The sequence below is a fragment of the Sciurus vulgaris genome (assembly GCF_902686455.1).
Source record: "Sciurus vulgaris genome assembly, chromosome: 4".
Lineage (NCBI taxonomy): Eukaryota > Metazoa > Chordata > Mammalia > Rodentia > Sciuridae > Sciurus > Sciurus vulgaris.
The window spans coordinates 54567108-54595032 of NC_136464.1; the positions used below are offsets into that span (position 1 = coordinate 54567108).

Here is a 27925-nt window from a genome sequence, read left to right on the forward strand (position 1 = left end):
TTCAAAAATTGAATAAGTATTTATTGTTCCAGAAGGTACATTGCTTTTTATACATATTTCATAAATGATACAGGATTTTACACATGTTCAATATTTTGCTATTTGTTTAAAGGACTTTTCTCCGAGTCCTCCCTCCCTTCCTCCCACACACCCCAAAAGGATTTGCTCATTGCACTGTGCTGTTTCTTCTTAAAAACCCTGCACACAAACAGGATAAATGGTTTAAAAATAATCCACACAACAAAAATAAATGGGGGAGGGGCTGAAGGACAGGGAAGGAAGTGGGAGGTGGGCTGGGGAGCGGGCATGCATCCTTTCATTCCTCATGCCAGTGAAGGGTGGTGGCGGGAGCAGCAGTCTTGGCTGGCCTTTGACCTCTGCAAGGCACCTGGAGTCTGGGTTTGTCATTTAAAGGTTTTCTTTTCATACACAATGATCCCAAAGGAGGAAGAAAAAGAAACTTCTTGCCACATGAGGAGGGATGAGTCATATGAAAGAAAGAGACAATCAGCCGTGTAGCAAGCCCAGTCCTCCTTGCCATCCTGTCCCCACAGTAGTTAAAAACATGATATCGCACACAGATTCCTTTTACTCTTCACGTGCAGATGTCATCTGGAAATGTGGTAGAAAACATTTTGATAGAGTATAAGATCAATTTTTCTTTCTCTCATTTTAAGTTAAGAAAAAACAGGGTATAGAGGGTAGGCTGGAGGAAGCCATAGAAATGTGTTCCTGTGTAAAGGTCAACTGCACTCTTTGAGGTCCACACCTTGATTTATAACGACCGGGTGGCGGAGGTGGGAGAGCTCACAAACAGTGTGGAAGTGTGTCCTTCAAGATTAAAAGCCCCCAGACACGGCAATGCCATCTGGGCGGCCCAGAACTGTCACACAAGCAGATTAACAGCAATGAGATTATTCTGGTTCCGAAGTGGCTACAGAGCCATGATTTTTAGCCAATTTGTAAACCTTACATCTTCCTGATTTGGTAATACAGCTGAACACCCCTCCTCTGATCTGAGTTGTGGATACCAATGGGATAGGTATGTAAAGGAGGGAAATTTTTCCTCCTCTGAAAGACTTATAGTAAAAACCAAAACAAAACAGAGAAACTTCATGCAGTATTGCCAATGATTTCTAGATACTGATCCAGAGCACTGGGATATATAGACATTTAAGAAGGTATTAAGGGATAATCCAAAGTGTCAATTATCAAACAGTCATAGTCGGTTTCAATTATCATTTGGATAAAGTTAGTGTAACCAACAGGTAGGTGGTCAGAAAAGGGGTACTGGAGAGAGAGATTCCTGGTAACTGTGCAGAGACTGGGTTCAGTTTAAAATAAATGCTAATGATATGGGCTCAGACTCTGTTGCCACCCACATATCATGAGGATTTGTTTTTCAGGTATATTTATTTATTCCTATGTCAAAAATAAGAAACATTAAATAAAAAAAAAAAAAAATAGAGCTGGGTGGGGTGCTGGTGTGTTACTGTTTTGCTGACCCTGCAAAGAAGATGCAAGAAACCAACACCCCCAGCACTGTTTTCTCTTTGTGAATCTCTCAACTATATAATTGCATCACTTTCATCCAGAAACTGAGATGCTTGATTAAGACAATATTCATTAAGCCCTTGGAGCTTATGTTCCACGATGCCTGATCCTCAGGTTTTAACATTCCTTTCTTCTCTAAGATCCTTTTTGTTTTATAATTAAAGGTAAAAACCCTCTACCCCCACATGGCTCCCAGCTTCCACCTGCAATGCTTTAATTAAAAAGGCAAGAGTTATAAACAGGTGTTCTTTCTGCTGGGATTCACAGGCTCTTTGCAGATCAATCTTTTTCACCAATTTGTCGGAGGGGGAGGTGCACTTGCAATGGGTCTCTCAGTCTCTTAAGATCCATTTCTGCCTAAAATAGAAACAAAAGGTGAGGAAAACTGGCTAGTGAAGCTTTTAATGACATTATTGCCTACTGAGAAAAGGAGACTCTTTCCTCTATTACTTTGAGTCAAAGACATCATCTCAATTTCTGAAAATCAGAGGACAACAAAGAGAGAATCCAAAACAATCCTTGACAGTTTCAGCTTCCACAGAGCCTCCAGAAAAGTCAGCGCTACTGACGGGGGAGGACGCGATGCTCCCGGGAACATCAAAACACACACGTTGATCGCAGTTCTCCAGTGAGAAGCCCACCCACAAATCTTTGCAAGGAACCAAACTAACTTGTGCTACTTTGATTTTGATGAATACGTCTTCATTCCATTTTTCCGTAACATTTTGTGGTTTCCAAGATTTTTATTTATCCAGAGACTTTATATATCTAATATCAGTTAAATTTTTTTCACTTAGTTAATTTTAAAACAAGGAAGTACCATCAACTGCAGCACTTTCAAAACCTCCCCTATGCTTGGACCTCACCCTTGAGTTGGATTAATATGCCTGGGTGGCACTGAAGTATCTGTAGTTGTAAGAGCTCTAGAGATGTGTGTGAGCTGAGAATCATCAGAGGCAGCAACAGAAGACAAAGTGCAGTTAAGCTGAAGCAGGAAGATGGATTAAGTCTATTCAAAGCATCTCTCATCACCAAAAAGGACTCCCCCCCCCCCAAAAAAAAAAAAAAAAAAAAAAAAGACAGAGAAGGTCCCAAGGAAAGCAACTAAAGCATTGAAGAGGAGATGGAAGCTCTTCTAGGGACTGTCGAAAAACTGCTAAGGTCACAAAACATTATTGGGAAAAGGAACGAGGATTAGGAATGAGCATTTATTCACCAAAATCAACGATATCAGATTGAAGGAGGTACACCCAGAAGTTTCAAAGAGGTAGCTTCTATGAAAAATAAAATACATTGCTCTTTTTAAAAAACATCTTCTAGTTCAATAAATTCTGACCTGTGCCTGACAGTCCTTCTTATCTGGATTTTTGCCCCATTACTATCACACGTTTTAGGTGAGAAGTCTTTATTGTAGAAAGATTAAAAAAAAGAGTTGAAAAACAGATCACTCAAAAGAAACAAACTTTTCAAAAGTTATGGTAGGAAAGTTAAAACTTTCCATGTGCTAAGTGTTAGCAGGGTAAGTACCATCTTTTCAACTGCTTGTGCTGTAAAACCTACAGTGGTGCTTTTTGCTAAAATAGTCATTTTTATTAACTGAGGAGTAATTTATACAGGAAGAAGTTGGTTGGATCACTCTTTCTGTTTATCCATATGAAGTACTGTGGTTATGGATAATAATAAGGTCATACAAGATGGGGTTGGGATTTAATTTTTACAAAACTTACCTGAGCAATTGCATCCTTGAGTTGATTGTATTTCTCTAGGTCAAAACGTGACTTTTTGGCTCCTTTATGGAAAAATAGTAAGTATTGTCTGTCTCTGGCTTCTGGGTAAACATATTCCTACAAAAATTAAGGAAAATTAAATTATTAGTCCTTAGCATACTATGCTCACAAAATAAGCATTTACTAACTAATTAGATTCAATACATATGCTTACATAAAGACACAATGAAATGTGCTATATTGTTTAATTGCTTCTGAAATTTTTTTTTTTTGGTTGTTGTTGTTTTAGTCCTGGGGATTGAACCCAGGGTCACTTAACCACTGAGCCACATCCCCAGTCCTTTTTTTGTATTTTATTTAGAGACAGGGTCTCACTGAGTTGCTTAGGGTCTCATTAAGTTGCTGAGGCTGGTTTTGAACTCATGATCCTCCTGCCTCAGCCTCCCCATTAGCTAGGACTACCAGCTTATGTCACTGCAGCAGACTGAGATTCCTCTTCTGTAGCTCTGATCTATTCATTTCCATTGCCATGCTATATTATGTTGTATGATTACATTATGATTTATTATCCATTCTGCTACTGATAGGCTATTGGGTTGTTTCCCAGTTTGGGTTAGTATAAATAATGCTTCCAAAAACACTTCTGGACTCCTCTCCTCTGTTGAGCATGTATGTAAGTGTTGAAATCCTAGATCATAGGGTATGCATGCGTACAAATTCAGCTAGTGATGTTAAGCAGGTGTCCAGAAAGATTGTCCCAACTCTACTCCCATCAACAAGACATGAGGGTCACCATCATGCCACATCCTTGCCAATACTTGGCATTGCTGGTTTTAAAACTGTTAAGTCATTCTAGTGTGTACTGTGGCATTATTTTATTAAAAAAATTTTTATTTTATTATTTTATTAAAAAAAGATATAATTCGTTTTACCTATTAAGTATAATATTCAATGGTTACCAGTATTTTCACATAGTTTTGCAACTGTTACTACAACTTTAAGAATGTTGTAGTGACATTCTTATATTCAAAAAGAAATCCCATGTCCTTTAATGGTCACTTCTCATCTTCCCTAACACCCTAGTTTTAGGCAATTACTAATTTATTTTCTGTTTCTATGGGTTTGCCTATTCTGGATTTTTTCATATAAGAGGAATCAAACAACATGTGATCTTTTCTGTCTGAATTCTTTCACTTATCATAATGTTTTCAAGGCTCATCCATTTATAGCATATGTCAGTATTTGATTTCTTTTCATTGCCAAATATTATTTCACTGTGTGGATATACCACATTTATCCATTAATCAGTGGGTTGCATTTGGGTTGTTTCCATGTTTTGTCCATTATGAAAAATGCTGCCATGAACATTCACATTCAAGTTTTTGTGTGGATATTACATTTTTATTTCTCTTGGAGATATACAGCATTGTTCTAATCACTCATGAAACTCAGGACTGAATTATTACTGGCCTTTTTAATCTTCTTTTGGAAGTGCCATTCACATCTCTGGCCATTTTTTTTTTTTTTTTTCCTATTGCACTGGCTATCCTCTTACTGATCTGAACGGTATGGCTTCTTATTGGATATACATACTGTGATTTTCCCACACTCATCCTCTTTGTGGTGTCCTTTAATAATCAGAATTTTAATGTATCCTAACTTTTCATTCTTATCCTTTATGGTTAGCATTTTTCACTCTGTGTAAAAAGTCATTCTCTATTCCACAGTCATTAAGATTCTCCTATATTATTTCCCAAGAACTTAACTGTTTTATTTTTCATATTTAGATCTATGATCCATCTCGAATTCATTTTTTTGTTGTTTAAGGTGTAAAGATAGGGCTATTTCATTTTTGTAATATGGATGTTCAATATCCACAGAACCATTCCCTAGCACCATTTATTGAAAATGACTCTCCTGGGCTGGGGTGCATGTAGCTCAGCACTCAGTAGGAGAGTAGAGGACTAGGTAAGCATGAAGACCTGGATTCCTTCCCCATCTCCGGGGAAGAAACAAAACAAAACAAAACAAGACTCTCTTCTCAGTGCCATCTTTTTTAAATCATAAAGTTCACTTAGACGGGATCTGATTCTGCATGTTTTCTGTTGGTCTCTGTCTACCCTTGAGCCACTGTCGTAATTACTGAAGTGTAGTCTTCCTACGCCACAGAGCCAGTGTTCTCCCCTAGATGTTATTCGAAAGTTTTGGTTTTTCTTAGTCCTTTAGATTTCTGTATAACTTTTAGAAGGAGCTTATTCCAATCTCTCATTGCATCCCCAAATCTGTTGAGATTTTGTCTACAATTGCATTGAATCAAATAGATCAGTTTGGGTAGAACTGACATTCAGGCAATATTTATAGTATCATTTCATTTATTAGGTCTCTTTTATGTTTTTCTGCAAAGAGGCCTTGCACATATTTTGCATGATTTATTTCTACATATTTTAAAAAACTGGGAGGTAGTTCAGTGGTACAGTGTTTGCCTAGTGTGCATGAGGCCCGAGCACTAGGTTCTGGATTAAATCCTAAAAAAAGAAAAAAAAATCTTTTTAAGTTCTTTTAAAATTTTTCATTTTATGTTTGTTGCTACTGTAGAGACATGCAATTGATTTACATATATTGTCCTTATACTTGGTCCCTCATGAAATTTATTTATGAATTTTAATTAATCATCTGTACATTTCTTTTAATTAATTAGAAAAAATTGGCAGTGCTGGGTGGGGTGTGGGTGGGGCAAACCCAGAACCTCACACATGCTAGGCAAGCACTCTATACTAAGTGATACCCCCAGCCCTTTTAAAATTATTTTATGTACAAAATCTATGAATAATGTCAGTTTTCTTTCATATTTTTCCTTGTCTTCTTCTCCGCTATGGTTTCATGTTCAAATTTGAATCCTCATCCCAAACAATGAAGGGATATTAGAACACTTTATTTCTATTTGCCCATGCTGGAATTACATGCCATTGTTGAATATTTTCATTCTCTCTACTTTAAACTCCATGAGTTAATTATAATTGTTTCATACACCTAATATTCACTTAGATCCACTTACAGATTTGTCATTCTTATTGCTTTTCCTTCCTGTTTCTCTCATTTTCCATCTGTGAGCTTCCTCCTTCCGCCTGAAGACACCCTTTAGTGTTTCTTTTAGTACAAATCTGATGGTGTCAGATTCTGTCTGAAACTACCTTTATTTCACCCCTATTCTGAAAGGATGTATTTTGCTGAGCACAGAATTCCCCTAGTTATTTTCTTCCCACACACTGAAGTCGCCAATGCACTGACTTCTGGCTCAGTGCTGCTGCTGGGCAGTCAGCACACTGCCTTTGAAAACCAGCTTTTCTGTTACCCTTCAGCTACTTTGAAGATTTCCCCTTTGGCTTTGGTGTTTGAAGTTTTTTTATTGATGGGTCCAGATGTGGACTTGTTTTTCTTTATATTGGTTGGTGTTTGTTTGGATTCTTAAATCTGTAAACTGATGTATTTCATCATTTTGGAAAAATTTCAGCCATTAGCTCTTAAAATGTTTTTTTCTCATTCTCTCTCTTCTTCTTCTTCTTCAAGACTCCAATAAAATTAAATTCACATTAGAACTTTTCACTATATCCTGTGTCTCTTACCCTTTCCTGTATTTTATATCTTTTTGTCTTCCCATATCATTTTGAATAGTTTCTTATATATAGTTAACACACACACACACAGACACACATATTTATACAGTTAAATAGTCTCTGATTTACTCCAGGTCTCTATTTCTGTCTTTTGGTTCTTTTTTTTTTTTTTTAAATATTTTTTAGTTGTAGATGTACACAATATCTTTCTTTACTTATTTTATGTGGAGCTGATGATTGAACCCAGTGCCTCATGTGTGTGAGGCAAGTGCTTTACCACCAAGCCACACCACCAGCCACTCATTTGGTTCATTAAAAAGAAAATTATCTGCCAATGTGCTCAACCTTGACTTTCAGCTCTTCAAGTGTAGTAAGAATAACTATTTTAAAGGCTATATTTGAAAATGCCAATATCTAATCCCTTTTCTGTGTCTGCTTCTAATGTTTGTTGTTTCTATAGAAATTTCCTTGTGCATTTTTTATTGTATGATTTTGCATTTACCAAGTTATTAGTAAAATAGCTTAAAGTTTAGGATAATGTAATCTCCTCCCAGAGATGATTTATGTTACTTCTGCCTAGAACCTATGAGCACTAGCACTCTGAGGCTACCAGTATCCTATGACTGCCTCAAAACTTACAGGATTAAAATAAATGAAAGAGGAGGTGTGGTTTCCAAGAGGGCCTATCACAGGCTTATCCTTCTGCAATGGGACCTGCGGAGGTTCCAAACCAAAGCAAGAGTGTTTTACTTTACTTAAGAGTGTTAAGTGAGCCCTAGACATCAGTCTCTGTGGCTTTGGTCCCTCAAGGTTATTGTTACAGTCTGGATAGGAGGTGTCCCCTCCCTCCAAAACTCTTGTGTTAATGGAGGAAAGTTCAGAGGTGAAATGGTTAGATTACAAGAGCTGTATCCTAATCAGTGGATTAATTCATTTGATGAATTAGTAATTCATATGAAGGGTCAACAATAGGCTTTTTTTTTTTGCGGTGCTGGGGATCGAACCCAGGGCCTTGTGCTTGCAAGGCAAGCACTCTACCAACTGAGCTATCTCCCCAGTCCATGAATTAGTAATTCAAATGAACTAACTGAGTGGTAACTGTGGGCAGGTGGGGCATAGCTGGAGGAGGCAGGTCCCTAAGGACATGCCCTTGAAATCACATCTTGTCCCCTGGCTCCTCCTCTTCTCTGCTTCCCAGCTGCCACCAGCTGAGCAGCCTTCCTCCTCCATGTCCTTCTGCCATGATGCTCCACCTCACCTCAGGCCCAGAGCAATAAAGTCAGCTGACCATGGACTGAACCCCTGAAACTGTGAGTCAAAATAAACTTTTCCTCCTCTAAATTGTTCTTGCCAAGTATTTTTGTCAAAGCAACAGAAAGCTGACTAACACAATTATCAAGCATGGCTCAGATTCCTGGTTTCTCATAATACTCTTCTAAATCTGTACAAGTCCCCAGAGCAAGAGGCCCACCTGAACACCAGGTCTGCCTTCTTGAGACTCCTCTTCTTCTTACCTTGATGCTTGTTTTTTGTCATTTGGTTAGTTCCCTATTGTTTTCAGGCAGATGTGTATTATGTTTTGTCTAACAACTCTTACACTAATGGGATCATGTCATTACCTCATAGACCGCAACCAGAAGAAGTAAATATTTAGTTATTGATGAGGATGGATCTTGAATGAATGGTAGAAAAAGAGTCTGTGGAAGCCTTTAAAAATGGATGAAACTGAGTCTGTGGATGAAACTGAGGTCTGAATCACTAACATTGAGGAATAACTGTCACCTAAATTGTTGTCACTAGGTTGCTTACCTCTTTTTATTTAGGATGTAAATGGAAATATAAGCTACATTTATTCAAATCTATTCTGTGCTCTCTCTTTTGGGCATTAAGCATTAACTGAGCAACTACATGCTAGAATCTCTTCTACAAATTTCATGATTTGACTATTGATGTAAAAAGACACAGCTTTGACTATTTATGTAAAAAAACTGGGGCTGTGGCTCAATGGTAGAGCACTTGCCTCACACATGTGAAGCACTGGGTTTATTCCTTAGCAACACATAAAATTAAATAAATAAAGATATTGTGTCCACATACAACTAAAAAAATTTTTTTTAAAAAAACACAGCTTAGCTCCTACTTGGGAGCCCCAGGTTGCTCTGTTGTGCAGGTGCTGAAGATCTCTGGGGAGAAAGATTGGCTCCTGAGCACCAGGAAATGACAGGTTTTGCTCAGTTTCTTGGATTGGCCATAGAATTGTGATCCTCCTGCATTAGCCTCTAGAGTACTGAATATTTCAGCCTGTCCATCGCCTGCCTTACACCTATCCATCACCCAATGCACGAGGTTCACCTCTGGATCATCCGACAACAGTCAGCAAACTGATCGCCGACTGCCAGTGGAGCACTAGCTGCCTGCTGTTGCCTGGAAGTTCACTGTTACAGTACCTGCAGGTTTGATTACAAGTGGCTGTCGCCATTTTGAGACAACAGCCAGGCCCCATAGGACCCCTGGCCAGACTGACTTGAGCCCCGTCTCCAGGATCCCTCAGCCCAACCGATCACTCCCTGCCTCTGGGGCCCTCACATCGACTGACTGCTCCCTGCCACCAGGACCCCCAGACCAACTGACTGCACCCTATCACCGGGACCCCAGACTGACTGATTGCAACCGGCCTCCAGGATCCTACAACCACCCAAACACACCCGACCTCCAGGACCTCCTGCTGACTACGGCCACATCCTGAGCTGTAGTTCCCCATTTGCCAACACATTTCAAAGCCAGAGCGGCCATCTTGGATAATCCTGGAAGCAGTAGCTTCGATCTTTAGGTGGGGCAAAACCCATCCTGAGATGCCTGCTGGAGGCTTGAAGCTCATTGTCAGGTACCTCTCATGTATCAGGCTACTGAACTCTGGGAGGTTTCATTACTATATGACTTTATACTGTAGATTTTCTTTTTTCTCCTTATTGAAAAAATTTAAGTTTTTATTTCTTTACTTTTCTTGCTCTCTTTTCCTTTTGTTTACCTGTTCTCTCAGAGTCTCTTTCTCCCTTTTTTGCATGCTAACATCCAATTTCTTTTGATTACACTCTCACCCTTTCTATTATCTAGAACTTCTGTATATTCTTTTCTTATCCCATTAACAGCCACATTCTACATCCCTCTGCATCCTCTTTGTCATCCATTTGAAACTGTAGACCTTATTGCAAATCTGTTTGTTTTACTGAAGATAATATTTGAACTCATTCTGTTTATTATGACAATTTTGTTATTGTCCTCATAGGGGCTATTTGGTCTAGGATTGCATAGTGTCTGAATTGGGCACAGCTAATATTGATCTCCCTTAAAGAAAGGGTTTTGGAAACCTATAGGGCCACTATAAGCCGATAGGGGGAAATCTGCAATATCCCAGATCTGCACTGCTAGAGGGGAAGATACATGAACAATATGAAAAAACAAGGGAAGAAAACGATCCAAACAAATCTAGATTCTATATTAATAGAATCCAAGGACAGTATGTTAGAAGAAATGTCAGAAAAGGACTTCAGATTATACATGATTAAGATGATTCGCGAAGCAAAGGATGAGATAAGAGAACAAATGCAGGCAATGAATGATAATACCAATAAGCTGAAAGAGCAACTGCAGGAAGCAAAAGATCATTTCAACAAAGAGATAGAGATTCTCAAAAAAAAAAAAAAACAAACAGAAATCCTTGAAACGAAGGAGACAATAAACCAAATAAAAAGCTCAATGGAAAGCATCACCAAAAGACTAGACCACTTGGAAGTCAGAACCTCAGACAATGAAGACTAAATATTTAATCTTGAAAATAAAGTTGCCCAAACAGAGAAGACGGTAAGAAATCATGAACAGAATCTCCAAGAACTATGGGACATCATGAAAAGACCAAATTTAAGAATTATTGGGATTGAGGAAGGCACAGAGATACAAACCAAAGGAATGAACAACCTATTCAATGAAATAATATCAGAAAATTTTCCAAGCCTGAAGAATGAAATGGAAAATCAAATACAAGAGGCTTACAGAACACCAAATGCACAAAATCACAACAGATCCACACCAAGGCACATTATAATGAAAATGCCTAACATTCAAAATAAAGATAGCATTTTGAAGGCCGCAAGAGAAAAGCATCAGATTACCTATAGGGGGAGACCAGTACGGATAGCAGCGGACTTCTCAACACAGACTCTAAAAGCTAGAAGGGCCTGGAACAATGTATTTCAAGCTCTGAAAGAACATGGTTGCCAACCAAGAATCCTATACCCAGCAAAACTAACCTTCAGATTTGAAGATGAAATAAAATCCTTCCATGATAAACAAAAGAATTTACAAAGAGAAAGCCTGCACTACAGAATGTTCTTAACAAAATATTCCATGAGGAGGAAATGAAAAACAACAATGTAGGTCAGCAAAGGGAGGAACTACCTTAGAGAAAAAACACTCGAAGGAGAAACCAAGCCAACTTAAAAACCAAAAATAAGCCAAATGACTGGGAATACAAATCATATCTCAATAATAACCCTGACATAAATGGCCTAAACTCATTAATCAAAAGACATAGACTGGCAGAATGGATTCAAAAGAAAGACCCAACAATATGCTGCCTGCAAGAGACTCATCTCATAGAAAAAGACATCCTTATATCAGATAAAGTGGACTTCAAGCCAAAGTTAGTCAGAAGGGATAAAGAAGGACATTTCATACTGCTTAAGGGAACCATAAATCAGCAAGACATAATGATAGTAAATATTTATACCCCAAACAATGGTGCATCCCTATACATCAAACAAATCCTTCTCAATTTCAAGAATCACATAGACCACAACACAATAATTCTGGGTGACTTTAATGCACCGCTGTCACCAATAGATAGATCTTTCAAACAAAAACCAACCAAAGAAACCATAGAACTCAATCACACAATCAATAACCTAGACTTAATAGACATATATAGAATATTCCATCCATCGATGAGCGGATTCACTTTCTTCTCAGCAGCACATGGAACCTTCTCGAAAATAGACCATATGTTATGCCACAAAGCAGCCTTAGGAAATACAAAAAAATAGAGATACTGCCTTGTGTTCCATCAAATTATAATGGACTGAGAGTAGAAATCAATGACAATATAAAAAACAGAAATTACTCCAACACCTAGAGACTAAATAATATGCTACTGAATGAAACATGGATAACAAAAAACATCAGGGAGGATATAAAAAAATTCTTAGAGGTCAATGAGAATGATGATACAACATATCAAAATCTCTGGGACACTATGAAAGTGATATTAAGAGGAAAATTCATTGTATGGAGCGCATTCCAGAAAAGAATGAAGAGTCAACAACTAAATGACCTATCATTACAGCTCAAAGCCCTAGAAAAAGAAGAACAGAATAACAGCAAAAGTAGAAGACAGGAAATAATTAAACTCAGAGCTGAAATCAATGAAATTGAAACAAAAGAAACTATTCAAAAAATTGACAAAACAAAAAGTTGGTTCTTTGAAAAAGTAAACAAAATAGACAAACCCTTAACCACACTAACAAAGAGAAGGAGAGAGAAAACTCAAATTACTAAAATCTGTGACGAAAAAGGAAATATCACGACAGACACCACTGAGATACAGAACATAATGAGAAGCTACTTTGAAAATCTAAATTCCAACAAAATAGAAACTACCGAAGACATTGACAAATTTCTAGAGACATATGCTCCTCCCAAACCGAACCAGGAGGACATACACAATTTAAACAGATCAATATCAAGCAACGAAATAGAAGAAGCCATAAAAAATCTACCATCCAAGAAAAGCCCAGGACCAGACGGATTCTCAGCTGAGTTCTACAAGACCTTCAAAGAAGAACTCATTCCAATACTTCTCAAAGTATTCCAGAAAATAGAAAAGGAGGGTACCCTACTGAACTCATTCTATGAAGCTAATATCACCCTCATACCCAAACCAGGAAAAGACACATCAAGGAAAGAAAATTTTAGACCAATATCCTTGATGAATATAGATGCAAAGATCCTTAACAAAATATTGGCAAACTGTATCCAAAAACATATTAAGAAAATTGTGTCCCACGATCAAGGAATGCAAGGATGGTTTAACATCTGTAAATCAATAAACGTAATCCATCATGTCAATAGACTTAAGGATAAGAATCATATGGTTATTTCAATTGATGCAGAAAAAGCGTTCAACAAAATACAACACCCCTTCATGCTCAAAACACTAGAAAAAATAGGGGTAGTAGGAACATTCCTGAACATTGTAAAGGCTATTTATGCTAAGCCCATGGCCAACATCATTCTTAATGGAGAAAAACTGAAACCATTCCCTTTAAAAACGGGAACAAGACAGGGATGTCCTCTTTCACCACTTCTATTCAACATTGTCCTCGAAATTCTAGCCAAAGCAATTAGGCAGACCAAAGAAATTAAAGGGATACGAATAGGAAAAGAGGAACTTAAGCTGTCACTATTTGCTGATGACATGATTCTCTATTTAGAGGATCCAAAAACCTCCTCCTGAAAACTTCTAGATCTCATCAATGAATTCAGCAAAATAGCAGGCTATAAAATCAACACGCATAAATCTAAAGCATTTTTATACACAAGCGACGAAACAGCTGAAAGGGAAATGAGGAAAACAACTCCATTTGCACTAGCCTCAAAAAAAAAAAAAAAAAAAATACTTGGGAATCAATCTAACCAAAGAGGTAAAAGATCTCTACAATGAAAACTACAAAACATTGAAGAAAGAAATTGAGGAAGACCTTAGAAGATGGAAAGATCTCCCATGTTCTTGGATAGGCAGAATTAATATTGTCAAAATGGCCATACTACTAAAAGTACTATACAGATTTAATGCAATTCCACTTAAAATCCCAATGACGTACCTTACACAAATAGAGCAAGCAATTATGAAATTCATCTGGAAGAATAAAAAACCCAGAATAGCTAAAACAATCCTCAGTAGAAAGAGTGAAGCAGGGGGTATCACAATACCAGATCTTCAAGTACACTACAAAGCAATAGTAACAGAAACGGCATGGTATTGGCACCAAAATAGACAGGTAGATCAATGGTATAGAATAGAGGACACGGACACAAACCAAATAAATACAATTTTCTAATACTAGACAAAGGTGCCAAAAATATGCAATGGAGAAAAGATAGCCTCTTCAACAATTGGTGCTGGGAAAACTGGAAATCCGTATGCAACAGAATGAAACTAAACCCCTATCTATCACCCTGCACAAAAATGAACTCACAATGGATCAAGGACCTTGAAATCAGACCAGAGACCCTGCATCTTATAGAAGAAAAAGTAGGTCCAAATCTTCAACTTGTTGGCTTAGGATCAGACTTCCTTAACAGGACTCCCATAGCACAAGAAATAAAAGCAAGAATCAATAACTGGGATAGAGTCAAACTAAAAAGCTTTCTCTCAGCAAAGGAAACTATCAGCAATGCGAAGAGAGAGCCTACAGAGTGGGAGAATATCTTTGCCACTCATACTTCAGATAGAGCACTAATTTCCAGAATATGTAAAGAACTCAAAAAACTTTACACCAAGAATACAAAAAACCCAATCAACAAATGGGCTAAGAATATGAACAGATACTTCACAGAAGAAGATCTACAAGCAATCAACAAACATATGAAAAAATGTTCACCATCTTTAGTAATAAGAGAAATGCAAATCAAAACTACACTAAGATTCCATCTCACCCAAATTAGTATGATGATTATCAAGAACACAAGCAACAATAGGTGTTGGAGAGGATGTGGGGAAAAAGGTACACTCATACATTGCTGGTGGGACTGCAAATTAGTGCAACCACTCTGGAAAGCAGTGTGGAGATTCCTTAGAAAACTTGGAATGGACCCACCATTTGACCCAGCTATCCCACTCCTCGGCCTATACCCAAAGGACTTAAAATCAGCATACTACAGAGATACAGCCACATCAATGTTCATAGCTGCTCAATTCACTATAGCCAGACTATGGAACCAACCTAGATGTCCTTCAATTGATGAATGGATAAAGAAACTGTGGTATATATATATATATACAATGGAATATTACTCAGCTATAAAGAATAATAAAATTATGGCATTTGCAGGCAAATGGATGAAATTGGAGAATAGCATGCTAAGTGAGATAAGCCAATCTCAAAAAACCAAAAGACGAATGATCTCACTGATAAGCAGATGAAGACACAAAATGGGGGGTGGGGGGGCAAGAATGAAGGAAGGAGGGACTGTATAGAGAGAAAAGAGGGGTGGGAGGTGTGGGGGGGAGGAAAAAATAACAGAATGAATCAAACGTCATTACCCTATGTAAATGTATGATTACGCAAATGGTATGCTGTTACTCCCTGTACAAACAGAAACATGTGTCCCATTTGTTTACAATAAAAATAAATTAAAAAAAAATAAAATTTATTTAAAAAAAAAAAGACACAGCTGAGTTATAAGAGTCAGAAAGGGATTGATTGAAAACAGGGAACAACAAAAAAAATAAGCACAAGCAGTGGCCCGTTCTACACTACGATATGATGTTTTTTCTAGCAATGTTTAGTAGCCTGGGTACAGGATAAAGGGCCAGATGCACCCCAAATTAGGAGTTTGTAGCATACTTGCAGCAGGAAGGTAAAGGGGCAGGGACTCTAGGATACGGAGAGACTGGCAATTGGTTTAAATTAGAAAAGGAAGCAATACAGACAGTATTTTGTGGTAAAAAGTTGACATAAAGATGTCAGTAGCTTAAAAATTTGGATGAGGTCAAAGGAGAGAGTGAGGGAATAAAAGGGCTCGAAAGAAAAGAAACTGTGATCAGAAATTTGTACACTGATTATATCAGAGGTGATCCAGTTCTAGCAAAGGAGGTCCTGGATGGCCATGGAGGTGGTTTGCTGGAGCAGAATACAAATGGTGGTTGGAGAAACTGAAGAAGAAGGATATTAAATGCTAGGCTATTGTTGCTTAACTCTGTTTTTCATTACTGTCCCCTCTCCCCCAAGAATCTTTTTCTAGACATTTTTTTTCCTGATTGCTCCTTTCCCCAAGCAGATTTAATGCTGTAGTTACATGTATATCTTTTTATGTACTGTAACAGTGAGGTGATTTTACTCCCCAGAACAATTTTCACCGCCCAGGGGCAACATCCCCTCTGCTGCAGATGCACAGGCTGGTAGGTGAGATGGGTGGCTACATGCATGCCGATCGTCAATTCTCTTCCTCCTGGCACTCAGGTGGTACTCAGGCATTCGACATTCCACTGGGTTTTATTATTTCAAGGAACTGGCCATCATATATTCTTTTTTTAGCTTGATATACTATTGGGATATATTTAGATTGCTAACAAATGAAGCATCTCACTGCAACAGGTTAGAAGAGTTTAAATGCTATTGAACAGGCACGACAGGCACTGTGCTTCATGGTGTTAATTACAATAGCAGTGAGGCAAAAGAATATCTAACATAAGAAACTAATATTTACCTTTTATTTGGTTGTTGTTTTCTGGTTCATAACTGAGTAGTGGCTAACTTGTTCCCTACTGCTATTTTGCAACTTGTCACTTGGGGGCAGCAACAATGTTTTGGGAAGCACAGAAGTGGAACATTTAGGGCAGATAAGGTATTAAATAAAGATCCTACCACGTGATCATGAGAAGAAAAAATGCTGACGTTGTGTTCAAGTCTAACACCTTGCATTAATCTGTAGTTCAAGAAAACATTCACAAAACAAAACACTTTTCATCAGCAGTTAATCATTTCTCCAACATGTTTCTATTTGTATTCTAGATTCAGATTAATTATGGTTTTCAGAGGTAACTACTCATAAATAAAGTTAGCAGAAGATAGTAGATAAGTGAGTGGAAAGAACAGCCTATGAGGCAGTTCCTGAGTTCAATTCCTGGTCCTATAGTTTACACACATACTACTTAGATTATTCATCCTCACTGAGCCTCAATTCCTCATCTTTAAAATCAGGGTATATACTTATAAGGTTGAGATGAAATATACTTAGGTACATATTTATGTTACTGATGTAAAATGCCTGACACATAATTAACCTCAGGAAAAGGTAGCTCATAGTAATGATCAAGTAAAAGTCATGGGCATTTCACAGAAGAATGCTTAATCATCTCAGTAACCAAGGAAAATGCAAATTCTACAAGGAAATACCATTTTGCTCTTGATGGGTGAGAGATCTATCAAAGGTGCTGCCTACATTCAGGGTGTAACTGGAGAAGCTCTAGTTTGTGGCTGAAGGTATGGCTGTCATTTATTTTATATGTTCAGTTCACTCAGAGTCTTCCAGATGTAAGGTACCATGTTACATGGTGAGGAAATAAACACCGAATAAAACCAAATGCCCAGCCTCAAAAGATACCAGAATCTAGACAGAGGGAAAAGCTGCTGTGAGATGAGTGAGGTGGGAGGCGCGGTGTGATGCAGGGATGCAGGAGCGACAGAAGTCGGCTGGAGAGAACAGTCAAAAGTTCGCAAAAGATCAGCATTTAAGTAAATATGACAGGAAGAAATCACAGGGGGACTTTCTCAGTTGAAAGAATGGTGCGAAGTGGGAATGAGGTGGCAGGGACTCGGACATCTTGGGGGAACAGAGACCATAATCTGATTGTTTAAAATACACAGTACCTACACAGAGGAGTTGAGAATCATTTGAAAGGACAGAGCGACCAGCTAGAAGTTCCCAGACTGAAAAGGAGGGAGTGGAGACGGAAGGGAACCTGGTCCCGAACTGCGACTAGGAAGGAATGATGTGGCTGTTCAGTTTTGTTCATCCAGTGACAATATAAACCAGGCAAGGGACTACGTGCGTCAGACTCTGGGCCAACGTGAGAGGGACATGAGCAGTTTACTTTCTCTCTTCTTTGCTAGACAAGTTTGGGAGGCCCAGAAAGGTTAAGTAACATTCTTGTGCTTTCGTTTTCCCCCACATAAACAGGCCTGTGACCACAGACCTAACCACAGACACAAAATGCCACGTTCAATAGCAGCTACAAAAAAACCGAGAAGCACCCCTCAGCTTTCTGCTGATGCATAAGGAAAGGAAAACATTTCTCATGTGCCTTAGTGATTTTAAATGTCTGTCATTCAAGGGAGCGCTAGGTTGGATTTGTGATGGCATGGCAGATACAAGAAGAGACGACAGGAGCTGGGCTGTAGCTCGGGACAGAGCACTCGGGAGGCCCTGACTTCCATCCCCAGTGGCATGCACACACAAAAGATGATAAATCTCTCATATTTTCCAAAGTGACAATATGGATTTCTAAGATACTTAAACTAGCACTGACAATGAAAATTTGGTTTAGATTAGATTCTTATGTTCAGCAAACAAGCCTTGGCTGACAAAGAAGAGAGTAAGAGTGTGAAGTGATGAGGTATCTAATTTTCATCTCTCGACCATGAAGTAAAAAGAACAAGAAAACATTTACCCTTTAATATACATAGAAGTATTTCAGGGTTTAGTTTAATATTTGATTATTTATCATTGACTTTCCATTCCAAGAACTCTATAAAAAGTGTGTGATATCCAACTGTTCAATTAATTACATCACACACACACACACACACAAGCTTAACACAGTGAACAAGGATCCACCCTGGCCACTATTCTCCTTTGCTTCTCAATTCATTCTTATTAGATTCTATTTCTCTGAATGCAATGGCACACATGGCTATCTTAACAACCTGTGAGCTCCATGAGAGGCAGAAGCCATGCCACATACCCACCTCCCCAGCTTTAGCACCTGCAGTAGTGCCTGATACATAAGTGACACACATGTACTCGTGCACGTGTGTGTGTGTGTGTGTGTGTGTGCAGGATAAATGAGTATTTAAAGAGAACTGGTCATGGAAAGACTATAAGAGAAAAAAGAACTACTTTGACAATCAAGACTTTATTACTGTCTCATAGAAAGTTATTTGAAGAGGAGTTCTTACCTGGCGTGTCATTACAAAATATGCATACATTGCCATGGCACTTCCGTAAGTGATAAAGTAGGTGACTGGCTCCATGATGTCCCAGGAATATTCCCACCAGGTAAGCCGGGCCAAAATGCCAAACTGTGTGGCCATGTAGGCAAGGCCACCCCATAGCACCAAAGTGGTCCTCTTCTCAGCTTTTCTGCTAATTTCAATTCGTACCTATTGGGCAAACATGCTCAGTTGTAAGTCATTTGACATGGAACCAATATAAAAGTCTTTTATAAAGTATCCTCTGCTTGCTATATAAAAAGGACTTATAATCAAGACACAAGTTAGACTCAATTCTAGTAAATAGCAACTGTAGTTTTCACTGAATAAAATACCTTACAGGGACAACTAAGGTTTTTGTATTTTATTAAAATTTCACCCTATAGTAAGTGTAAATATAGGGGTGAGTTTTAACAGCTCTTCATTCAACCATGGGATTATCTTCTTTGTAAGAGAAAAATGAAAACATACCAATGGTCTCTCACTGTCGTGTACAAGATTTAACCTTTTATCAGTTTTAACTCAAGTACTATACTAGGGGCAGAATAGCAGGGTAAATCAGAGCAAGAAGTCTAGATTCAGAGTGGGTGAGTTCAGGGCCCTGATCTGTAGAACACCACCAACTTTATTACAGAGTCATCCTGAGGACTAAATAAGGGAATACATGTAAAGATACTTAGCATAATTCATGGCATATGCGAGACTTTGTAAGATATTAGAAAAAGCACAATATTACAAGTATTTATCTCCTTCCTTATCAACGGAAATATAGTCATATGCTGCAGTGTTTCGGTGATGGATCACATGCATGATTGTGGTTCCAAAAGGAAATAGTGGAGTTGAACAATTCCCATCCCCTATTGACAGCACAGCTGCTGTAACGCCCAGCACGATGCATTACTCGTGTGTGTGGTGAGGCTGGTGTAAACTGTTAGTTGTATAAAGTACAGTAATACAGTTGTGCATTGTGCATACCACATGATGATGATATTTCACTACGTTACCAGTCGGTTTATGTATTTGCTAGATTATACCTTTTTTTTGGTGGTGCTGGGGATTGAACCCAGGGCCTTGTGCATGCAAGGCATAAACTCTACCAACAGAGCTATATCCCCAGCCCAGTAAATTCTACTTCGTAAACATTATTCAAAAGCTATTCCTTCTACCTACAAAAAATATTACAGTTATATCAGCAGCCACCTCATGCATCTCATGACTATAGCCAGAGGCCATGTTACGTGATTGATCTAAACCACTGAGGTCTGTGTAAGGACACTCTAGGATGTTCTCACGATGAAATCACCTAGAGACACATTTAGCCCTGTCATTAAAGAAACCATGACTGTATTTGCATCATCATAAAAATTAAGGGTAATGTGCTCCGTGTAAAACATCCTAAAAAATATTAAGAAAAATCAGTCATAATCCTATTACTCTAGTAGCATTTTGAAATACATTCTTTCTGATTGTGAATATGGATATATATATATAATATAGCTATATGCATAATACATTTAAAAATTAGATCACAGTATACACGTTGGTTTAGAATTTACTTTCCATAATCATTAATGTTTTCTGTAGTAAATTAGATTTACATAATCATTTTAAGAGCTGTATAATATTCCACATAGGATTCTTTTTTTAAAAAAGTCTGTCTTTATTTATTTTTATGTAGTGCTAAGGAGTGAACCCAGTGCCTCACATGTACAAGGCAAGTACTCTACCACTGAGCTGCAATCTGAATATTCATTCTTAATTTAGCTAATTCATTCTTAGTTTATCTTCTATACTCAGAACCTTTCCTGATCAGAAATCATTGCAATCTTTGTTTCAAAGATGGTAAATCTGATTAAAGGCAGCACTTTTAGACCTTGGAGCTCTAACTATTCATTATCAAGGCTCCAAACTATTTCTATTTCAGTCCTTTCTTAGCTTTAATCAGAACTTTTACAGCCTTATAAACTAGTGGGCTAATTTGACAGATATGACTCAATTACAGGAAACTTAGAGGAAAAAAAGAATGTGTGTGTATATTTGCAGGTGAAAGGTCTGAGATTTTGATGGTCACCTTCTCCAGGGGAGCCAGCTGTTCTTTGAGGTTTTCTAATCTCTCGATAAGCTCCCTCTCCTTGTTTAACTGGTGCTGCTCAATGCACAGCGTGGTGTAGAGCTGTTGGACCAGTGTCTTCACGTCATTCAGCGTTGCTGCATTTTCATGGCTTAAGAGGTCTGAAAGAAAGGGGTTAAATTTTCTTAAAAAATTTATGCCTTAAACATGACAAGATTACAAGGCAGATTCATCCATTATAGATGTCCTACTTTCAGTGTTAAACTAAAGTAACAGTTATTTTTAAACAATAAACTGTCCACAAATCTAGAAAGTAAATTCATGTTTAGGTAACTAAGAAATTTTGAAAGTGATATTCACCATTATTCTTGGAAACCTAGTTAAGAAAAATATAAAGACAAATAATGCCAACAGTAATAATCTTCAGGGTGGGGGATGTAGCTCAGTGGTAGAGTGCTTGTCTAGCGTGTATGAGGCCCTGGGTTTGACCCTCAGCACCACAAATAATATTCATTAGGTAAGATAAAATTAAAACAAATGTTAAAAACTAGTAGAGAGGTTTTGGATTGATCTGATTATCATGCTTCTTAAAATGCTGACCTATAGCCAGAAGTGGTAGTACACTACAACTGTAATCCCAGCTGTTTGGGAGGCTGAGGCAAGAGGATCCAAGTTTGAGTCCAGCCTGAATGAAAACTGTCTCAAAAATAAAATAAAAAAGATCTGAGGAGGCAGCTCAGTGGTAGAGTGCTAGCATAACATGCATAAGGCCCTGGGTTCAGTCCTAGGTATCTTTCCACACATACGTAAATGCTAATCTATAATTTATCTGTGGTCTTCCCATTTTAATTTATTTTTTCCTTTAGAAACTCCTGAGAAAAATTATATAGTATTTCAAATTGGCAAATACAAAGGTATAAATAAAAATAATATCATCATAATAATCTTAACCCCCATGCTTCTTCCCCTTACCACACCACCTTCCATTCCTGTTGAAAAAGACATATACAGGTGTATGGGCCTCAATATCACACCCTAAGTGGCAAGAAGTTATAAGAATAACTTAAAGAGCAAAAGATTAAATTCCTTGTTTCAATATTCTCTACTGTTAGTAGTATATGCTTTCAGAAATCTAAAAGTTATGTTCTGAAAATCTAATAAAAACTCAGTGATCTAAACTATCAAAATTTTTTAAAAGTATCAGATATAAAGTTTTTGTTTAAGATTCATATTAGCTTTAAAAGTGACATTTTGTTAGGCATAGCATAAGGTCAGTCCTCTTCTAAGGCACAGTCAAAATTAACCATATACTTTAAATATTCTTCAAGGATGTCCTTTAGTATAGTTATCACAGAAATTCAATCAATAAGAAAATCTGAATAAGGGTAGAAATACAACTAGAGAAGAGCTGACATAGTAAAATGGGATAAAGCACTTAGCACAGCATCTTGCATGCTTCAATTAATGTATGTTGAAGTAACAGGAAGAGACAAAAGCAAGATACTCTGAGTTGCAGAGGTCACCTAAGTCAACAAGGTCTTCTTTGTACCACAGTTGTAGTTCACATTTACATATGATTTAAACTTTCCAAAGTTACCAGAAAAGGAAATTATCCAGACTGTTGGTGGGAAGTGGTGGAGTCCACATTTCTTGACTCCCAGACCTGGAGCTCAGTTCCAGTGCTTTTACTACACTTACTATACGGATATTTGTATTTCTCCTACTGCTCAGTTCCCTGTCAAAAAGATACTTCCTGAAGCAGGTGTAAATGATCAATGGTGGACAAGACGCTTTCACAAATATTTTCTCAGGCTGTCCTCCAGATAACAGCAGGAGTAAGCTTGATGCCCACAATGTAGGAGTGAGGAATGCGAATCCTAGCAAGACAAGATTAAGAAACGTTTTTGTACTAGGTACTGATCTCACTACAGAGGGGGAAAGAAATCAAGTAAGAGATGGTCCCTTTCTCTAACAAGGTCGAGTAATGGTTCATGAAGAGCCTGGAGGGGGTGGGACAAGATCTGGCTGGTGGTGCGATGACTTTCCTACTCTCTGCCCGCCCTTTTCCCATTTCAGCTCTCGGTGCCACCATCGCACTGCCTTTGCTTGGAAATCTGAGGGCGGAGAGGAGGGAGAGAAGAACGAACTAAACAGAACACACTCTCTTCTCCTTTTCCTAAGGAAGCAGGGAAATGTTAAAAATGACCAAAGATTGGACAATGAGGTTCTACAAAATCAGAACTCGGCTTTGTCTTTTGTGTCACAAGGGAAGTGAAGCCTCTATTAGACGACCATTCGCTGAACACTTCTTAAAGATTCTCATAGTAGGAGTTCTACTGTGTGTGTGGAAAATTTATTTTTTTCTGTCAATTTTTTTCTTTGGTTTCTGGGTATATGTTATAGTCAGAAAGTTCTTTCTCACTCCAAGATTGCAAAAAATACTTCTCTTTTCATTCTTTCAATGACTTTAATCTTTTTCTTTTTTAAAATTTAAGTTTTTGATCTATATACCCTTAGACATAGCACATCTAGAGATGGATTTATTTTCCCATGTATGCATGTATGTGCTTCCTGACATACATTCAGAGTTATCTGATGCTGCTTATTGACTATATTAAAACATGAAAACAACACAAAATCTGTCAGTAAATTATAAAATAAGCAGTTAAATGAAAGGTGATATTCATACAATATACAACAGAGCAGCTGTGGAAAAGCATGAGGAATTCTTTATGTAGTGGTATGTTAAGACCTTCATGGTCTACCATTAGGTGAGAAAAATAGTTTACTGTTTTTGTATTATTTTGTGTGGGTGTGTGGTATTGGGGCTAGAACCCAGACCCTTGCACGTTCTAGGCAAGTACCCTACCCCCAGTCTTTTGTTGTTGTTCTTATTTTGAGGCAGGATCTCACTAATTTGCCCAGGCTGGCCTTGAACTTGGCCATTTGCTTGTCTTAGCCAGTCAAGAACTGGGATTATAGGATTATAGGCATGTGCCACCAAGCCTGGCAGTTAAATGGTTTTTAAACATTGCTAATCTGCTAAACTGGTATTATGTTTCCTAGAATATTCTTCCTGTATTGTTCTGAATCAGGGTTAAGCAAAAGAGAAATTCAGGGGAGACTCTGGAAGGTGAAAGTGAAATAAAACCTGAAGGGTGTTTAGTAGTGAGACATGCAGAAGTGTCTGCAGATATCAGCTGTGCCTGCTCTCCTTTGTACTGTGTCCAGCTCTTTTTTTCAAATGTTAATTCTGTTGATTAACAGCAAAATAGGGCCAAATTGAGAAACAACCTTCTAAAGATGTCTGTTCAATATGGTAGCCACTAGAACATTTGCAATTTATTTATCTATTTTTTATTTTATTTTATTTTTTGGTACCAAGGACTGAACCTAGGGGTGCTTGACCACAAAGCCACATCCCCAGCCCTTTTTAATATTTTACTTAGAGACAGGAACTTGCTGAGTTAGTTGCTTAGGGCCTCGCTAAGTTGCTGAGGCTGGCTCTGAACTCACGATCTTCCTACCTTAGCCTCCCAAGCTGCTGGGATTTCAGGCATGAGCCACTGAGCCCTACTATTTATTTTCAACTTATTATTTATCTTAAATTGACAAATAATAATTACATATATTCATCATTTACATGTTATTTTGAAATATGTATACATTTTGGAATGGCTAAATTGAGCTACTGTACTTTTTTGTGGGTTTCTGTTTTTGTGATGAGAACGCAAAATCTACTCTCTTAGCAGTTTTGGAGAATACACTGTTGTTAACTATAGTCACCACGTTATACAATGGATCTCTTAACTTAGTCCTCCTAACTGAAATTTTGTATTCTGACTAACATTTCCTCAACCTCTTACATGTTGCTATTTAAGTTAGTTAAAATAAAATAAAAAATCCAGTTCCTCAGTCACACTAGCCACACTTCAAGTGTTCAGTAACTAAATGTGACTAACGGACGATGCAGAAATGGGACATTTCCAACATCACAGAAAGTTCTATTTGATAACTCTGAAGAATTTCTGTCAGCACTTCATTACAGTCCTACCCTAAAAACTGGATGTACCTGGATTTCCAGGTTCCCTGTCATGTTTTGATTTGTCCACCTGTGCCACTGCTTTAAAATTATTGACCTTTCTCTGACTGTCCAAGTTCCCCCTTTCAGACTCTTACTTTTTCATCTTCGTCTACAACTGTACCAGGTCTTACTCCCATCATAAATATTTTATTCCATAATAATCATGTGGTTTTGTTTCCCCAATTGAATTCTGACTGATAGAAACAGTGTGTATGGTATGTGACTATCTGCATAAAAAGAGAAAAAACAAGGATTCATATTTGCCTACAAATGCTTAGAGTACCTGATAGGAGACTTAAGAAACCAAGAACAGTGCTTGATGATGCAGAGGAAAAATGGGTGGCTGGGGAATAGGAAAAAGAAGATGATTTTTTCCCCCAAATCCTTTTAGACTTTGGGAGTTGAACCTTATAAATATACTATCATTCTAAACAAATAAAAAAATTAATGTGTAACAGCAATGAAAAATAGAAAATGATAAATCACATGATAGTTCACAGATGTCCAATTCTAGACCTGGCTGAATATACAGTTGTTATCTTTCTGATTGTGCATCAATAAAGCCCTGGCAGACTCAAGAGTGTACACTGTATTTTGTCAGGTTTTCTTGACAGGAACAAAATGCTTCAAGGTACTGTCATGGTGGAGGAGAATAATAATCACAAATCCGTGGCCCTGAAAAATCTGCCCACATATTTAGAGATGAAGTTATAGGAAAAGGGAAAGTAAATCTGAAAACAGCTTAACAATAGCACTTTGGGATGATTAGTGTTATGCTTCACTAAAAGGCAATTAGATGTTTATAAATGCTTCTATATAGGCCGTTTATTCCAGGATAATTAAGGTACAGAAAGACAGGGGAGACATGCTAATATAATGGGTATTGGATTTTTTTTCAGCCACAAACATAGTTTGGGAAGGATTTGGGGTATTTGGGCTCTCATAAGGCAATCATTATTGTTGGTATTTGGTTTGCCTATGCAACCCTTTGCTCAAATAATTTATATCATTAAGAGGGAAACAGGTCTCTAATATCCTCTGGATGGGTAAATGGGAGCAGAGCTTTATCGGTACCAATCAAAATGACTGACCCTAGCACAAAAAGTTATATTCTCAGATATATGAAGTCCTGGGTGTTCATTTCTCTTTCACGTGTGTGTGCACGCGCACGCACACACAGAATTCTATTCTCTAGTCATATAGGTTATGTTCTCGTCTAAGAACAGGAGAAAGGTAGTTAATTATTACTGTGATACGGACTGGGGTAAAGGGCTTTTTGTGCTCCTTTCTATAATCTTTCTTCCATTCTAGGTTTAACTAAATTATGGAACCACCTAATTGAGAATATAGGTTACTCCTCTAATCCTGCAGTGGTCAGAGTTAAACACAGCTATGTACTAAAAGAATGTTATGGAGCATGCGACTAGCTTTACTGTTGTGACATGTTCCCTTGTTCCAATTTTGGGGTTAGTCTGTCAACACTTAAGGATCCACATACCTACAGACTGCCAATCTCCCATGATCATGGAACGTTGCTATATTGAACTATACATCAATAAGCCTCTGTCCTCAGTGCCTGGTATAGTGTGGGAAATTATAGTATATACAACACTCATAGGGTATTTGTAGTTCCAAGATTCCCATAAACAGGGGAAACAAAACAAAACAAATGAGCGGGGGGGGGGGGGGGGGAAGGAAGAGAAAGGTAGTAGGTAGGTGTGTGCTAGGTGAGATGGCACATGCCTGTAATCCCAGGGAGTCCTGGGAGGCTGAGGCAGGAGGATAACAAGCTCAAAGGCAGTCACAGCAACTTGGCAAGATCCATGTATATAAAACCCTCTAGTATTAATCTTCTTTATCTGACACCCAAAGCCTTTATACTGCCTTCTATTTCTTTCCTCCATTTAGCCTTCTCTAAACAGTTACAATGTGGGGAAGGGGAACCTACTTACTCATCAGAATGCTCTGCAGCCCTCTTAAATACAGAAATTCAAACTCTTCTCTTACTTTATTGCACTCAGTTGAAAAAGATTGGTGGTGCCTCAGACAGCTCCCTCAGTAAGAGACAGGAATGTGGTACAAGCAAAATTAAAACTTGTTTTGCATTTTATTAAAATTGTTTTCTTTAATATAATTTAAAAGTCAGGGGAAACAAAGTGTGGACTTAACATTATTTGAATGTCTATGAGAGATGGTATTTGATGGTATAATCTCCCATAGGCTAATAATAGAGGTAAGAGCATTTTGATGTATGAATTTAAATATTAAAAAGTCTTTTAAAGTTGATTGGGGTGTAGCTCAGTGGTAGAGTGCTTGCCTAACATGAGCAAGGCCCTGGGTTGGATCCTCAGCAATGCAAAAATAAGTAAATAAAAAAATAGCATACATAAGTAAAACGTCTTTTAAAATTCTACAAGAATATTGCTACTGAGTTCACCAAATTTTGCCCTTCAATTTGCAGTTTTCCACATAAATTGCAGACTTTGGACACTTACAAACTTCACACCGTATCTACTTCTATAAAAGAGGGTTCTGAGACACAGAACAAGAGCTGTTAGGGCTGCCAACACCGTAATCAAATATAAACAATCCCTCCATTTTCATTTTCTACCTTATCCTTCCTTATTTGCCCTGGTGATAGCCTATCAAAAAACCAAAAAAAAAAAAAAAAAAAAAACAAAACAAAACAAAAACATTCATTTTTGTTTGAAAAACACAGTATTAAACAAAACTTTGTCAGTCATAGTTTAAAATACCTTCAGTTTCTGACAACATAACAAGTGGAAGGTTGATTTTCCTGATTGTTACACTACACATAGGAGTGTATT

The 27925-nt window shown here is 37.8% G+C and overlaps 1 protein-coding gene across 2 annotated transcripts in view; it reads right to left on the reverse strand.

Moving 5' to 3' along the window:
• MCU (mitochondrial calcium uniporter) overlaps positions 1-27925 on the reverse strand; it is a 202178-nt gene continuing 174253 nt past the window's right edge. The window contains exons 5-8 of one of the 2 annotated variants that reach the window (XM_079137123.1): positions 21014-21174; positions 18910-19113; positions 3282-3398; positions 1-1907 (exon numbers count right to left, since the gene is read on the reverse strand). In XM_079137123.1, coding sequence (XP_078993249.1) covers positions 1887-1907; positions 3282-3398; positions 18910-19113; positions 21014-21174 — 503 coding nt within the window. In that variant the 3' untranslated portion in view covers positions 1-1886. Of the gene's footprint in view, positions 1912-3281; positions 3399-18909; positions 19114-21013; positions 21175-27925 lie in introns of both variants that reach the window. The other variant, XM_079137122.1, reaches the window with a different exon arrangement.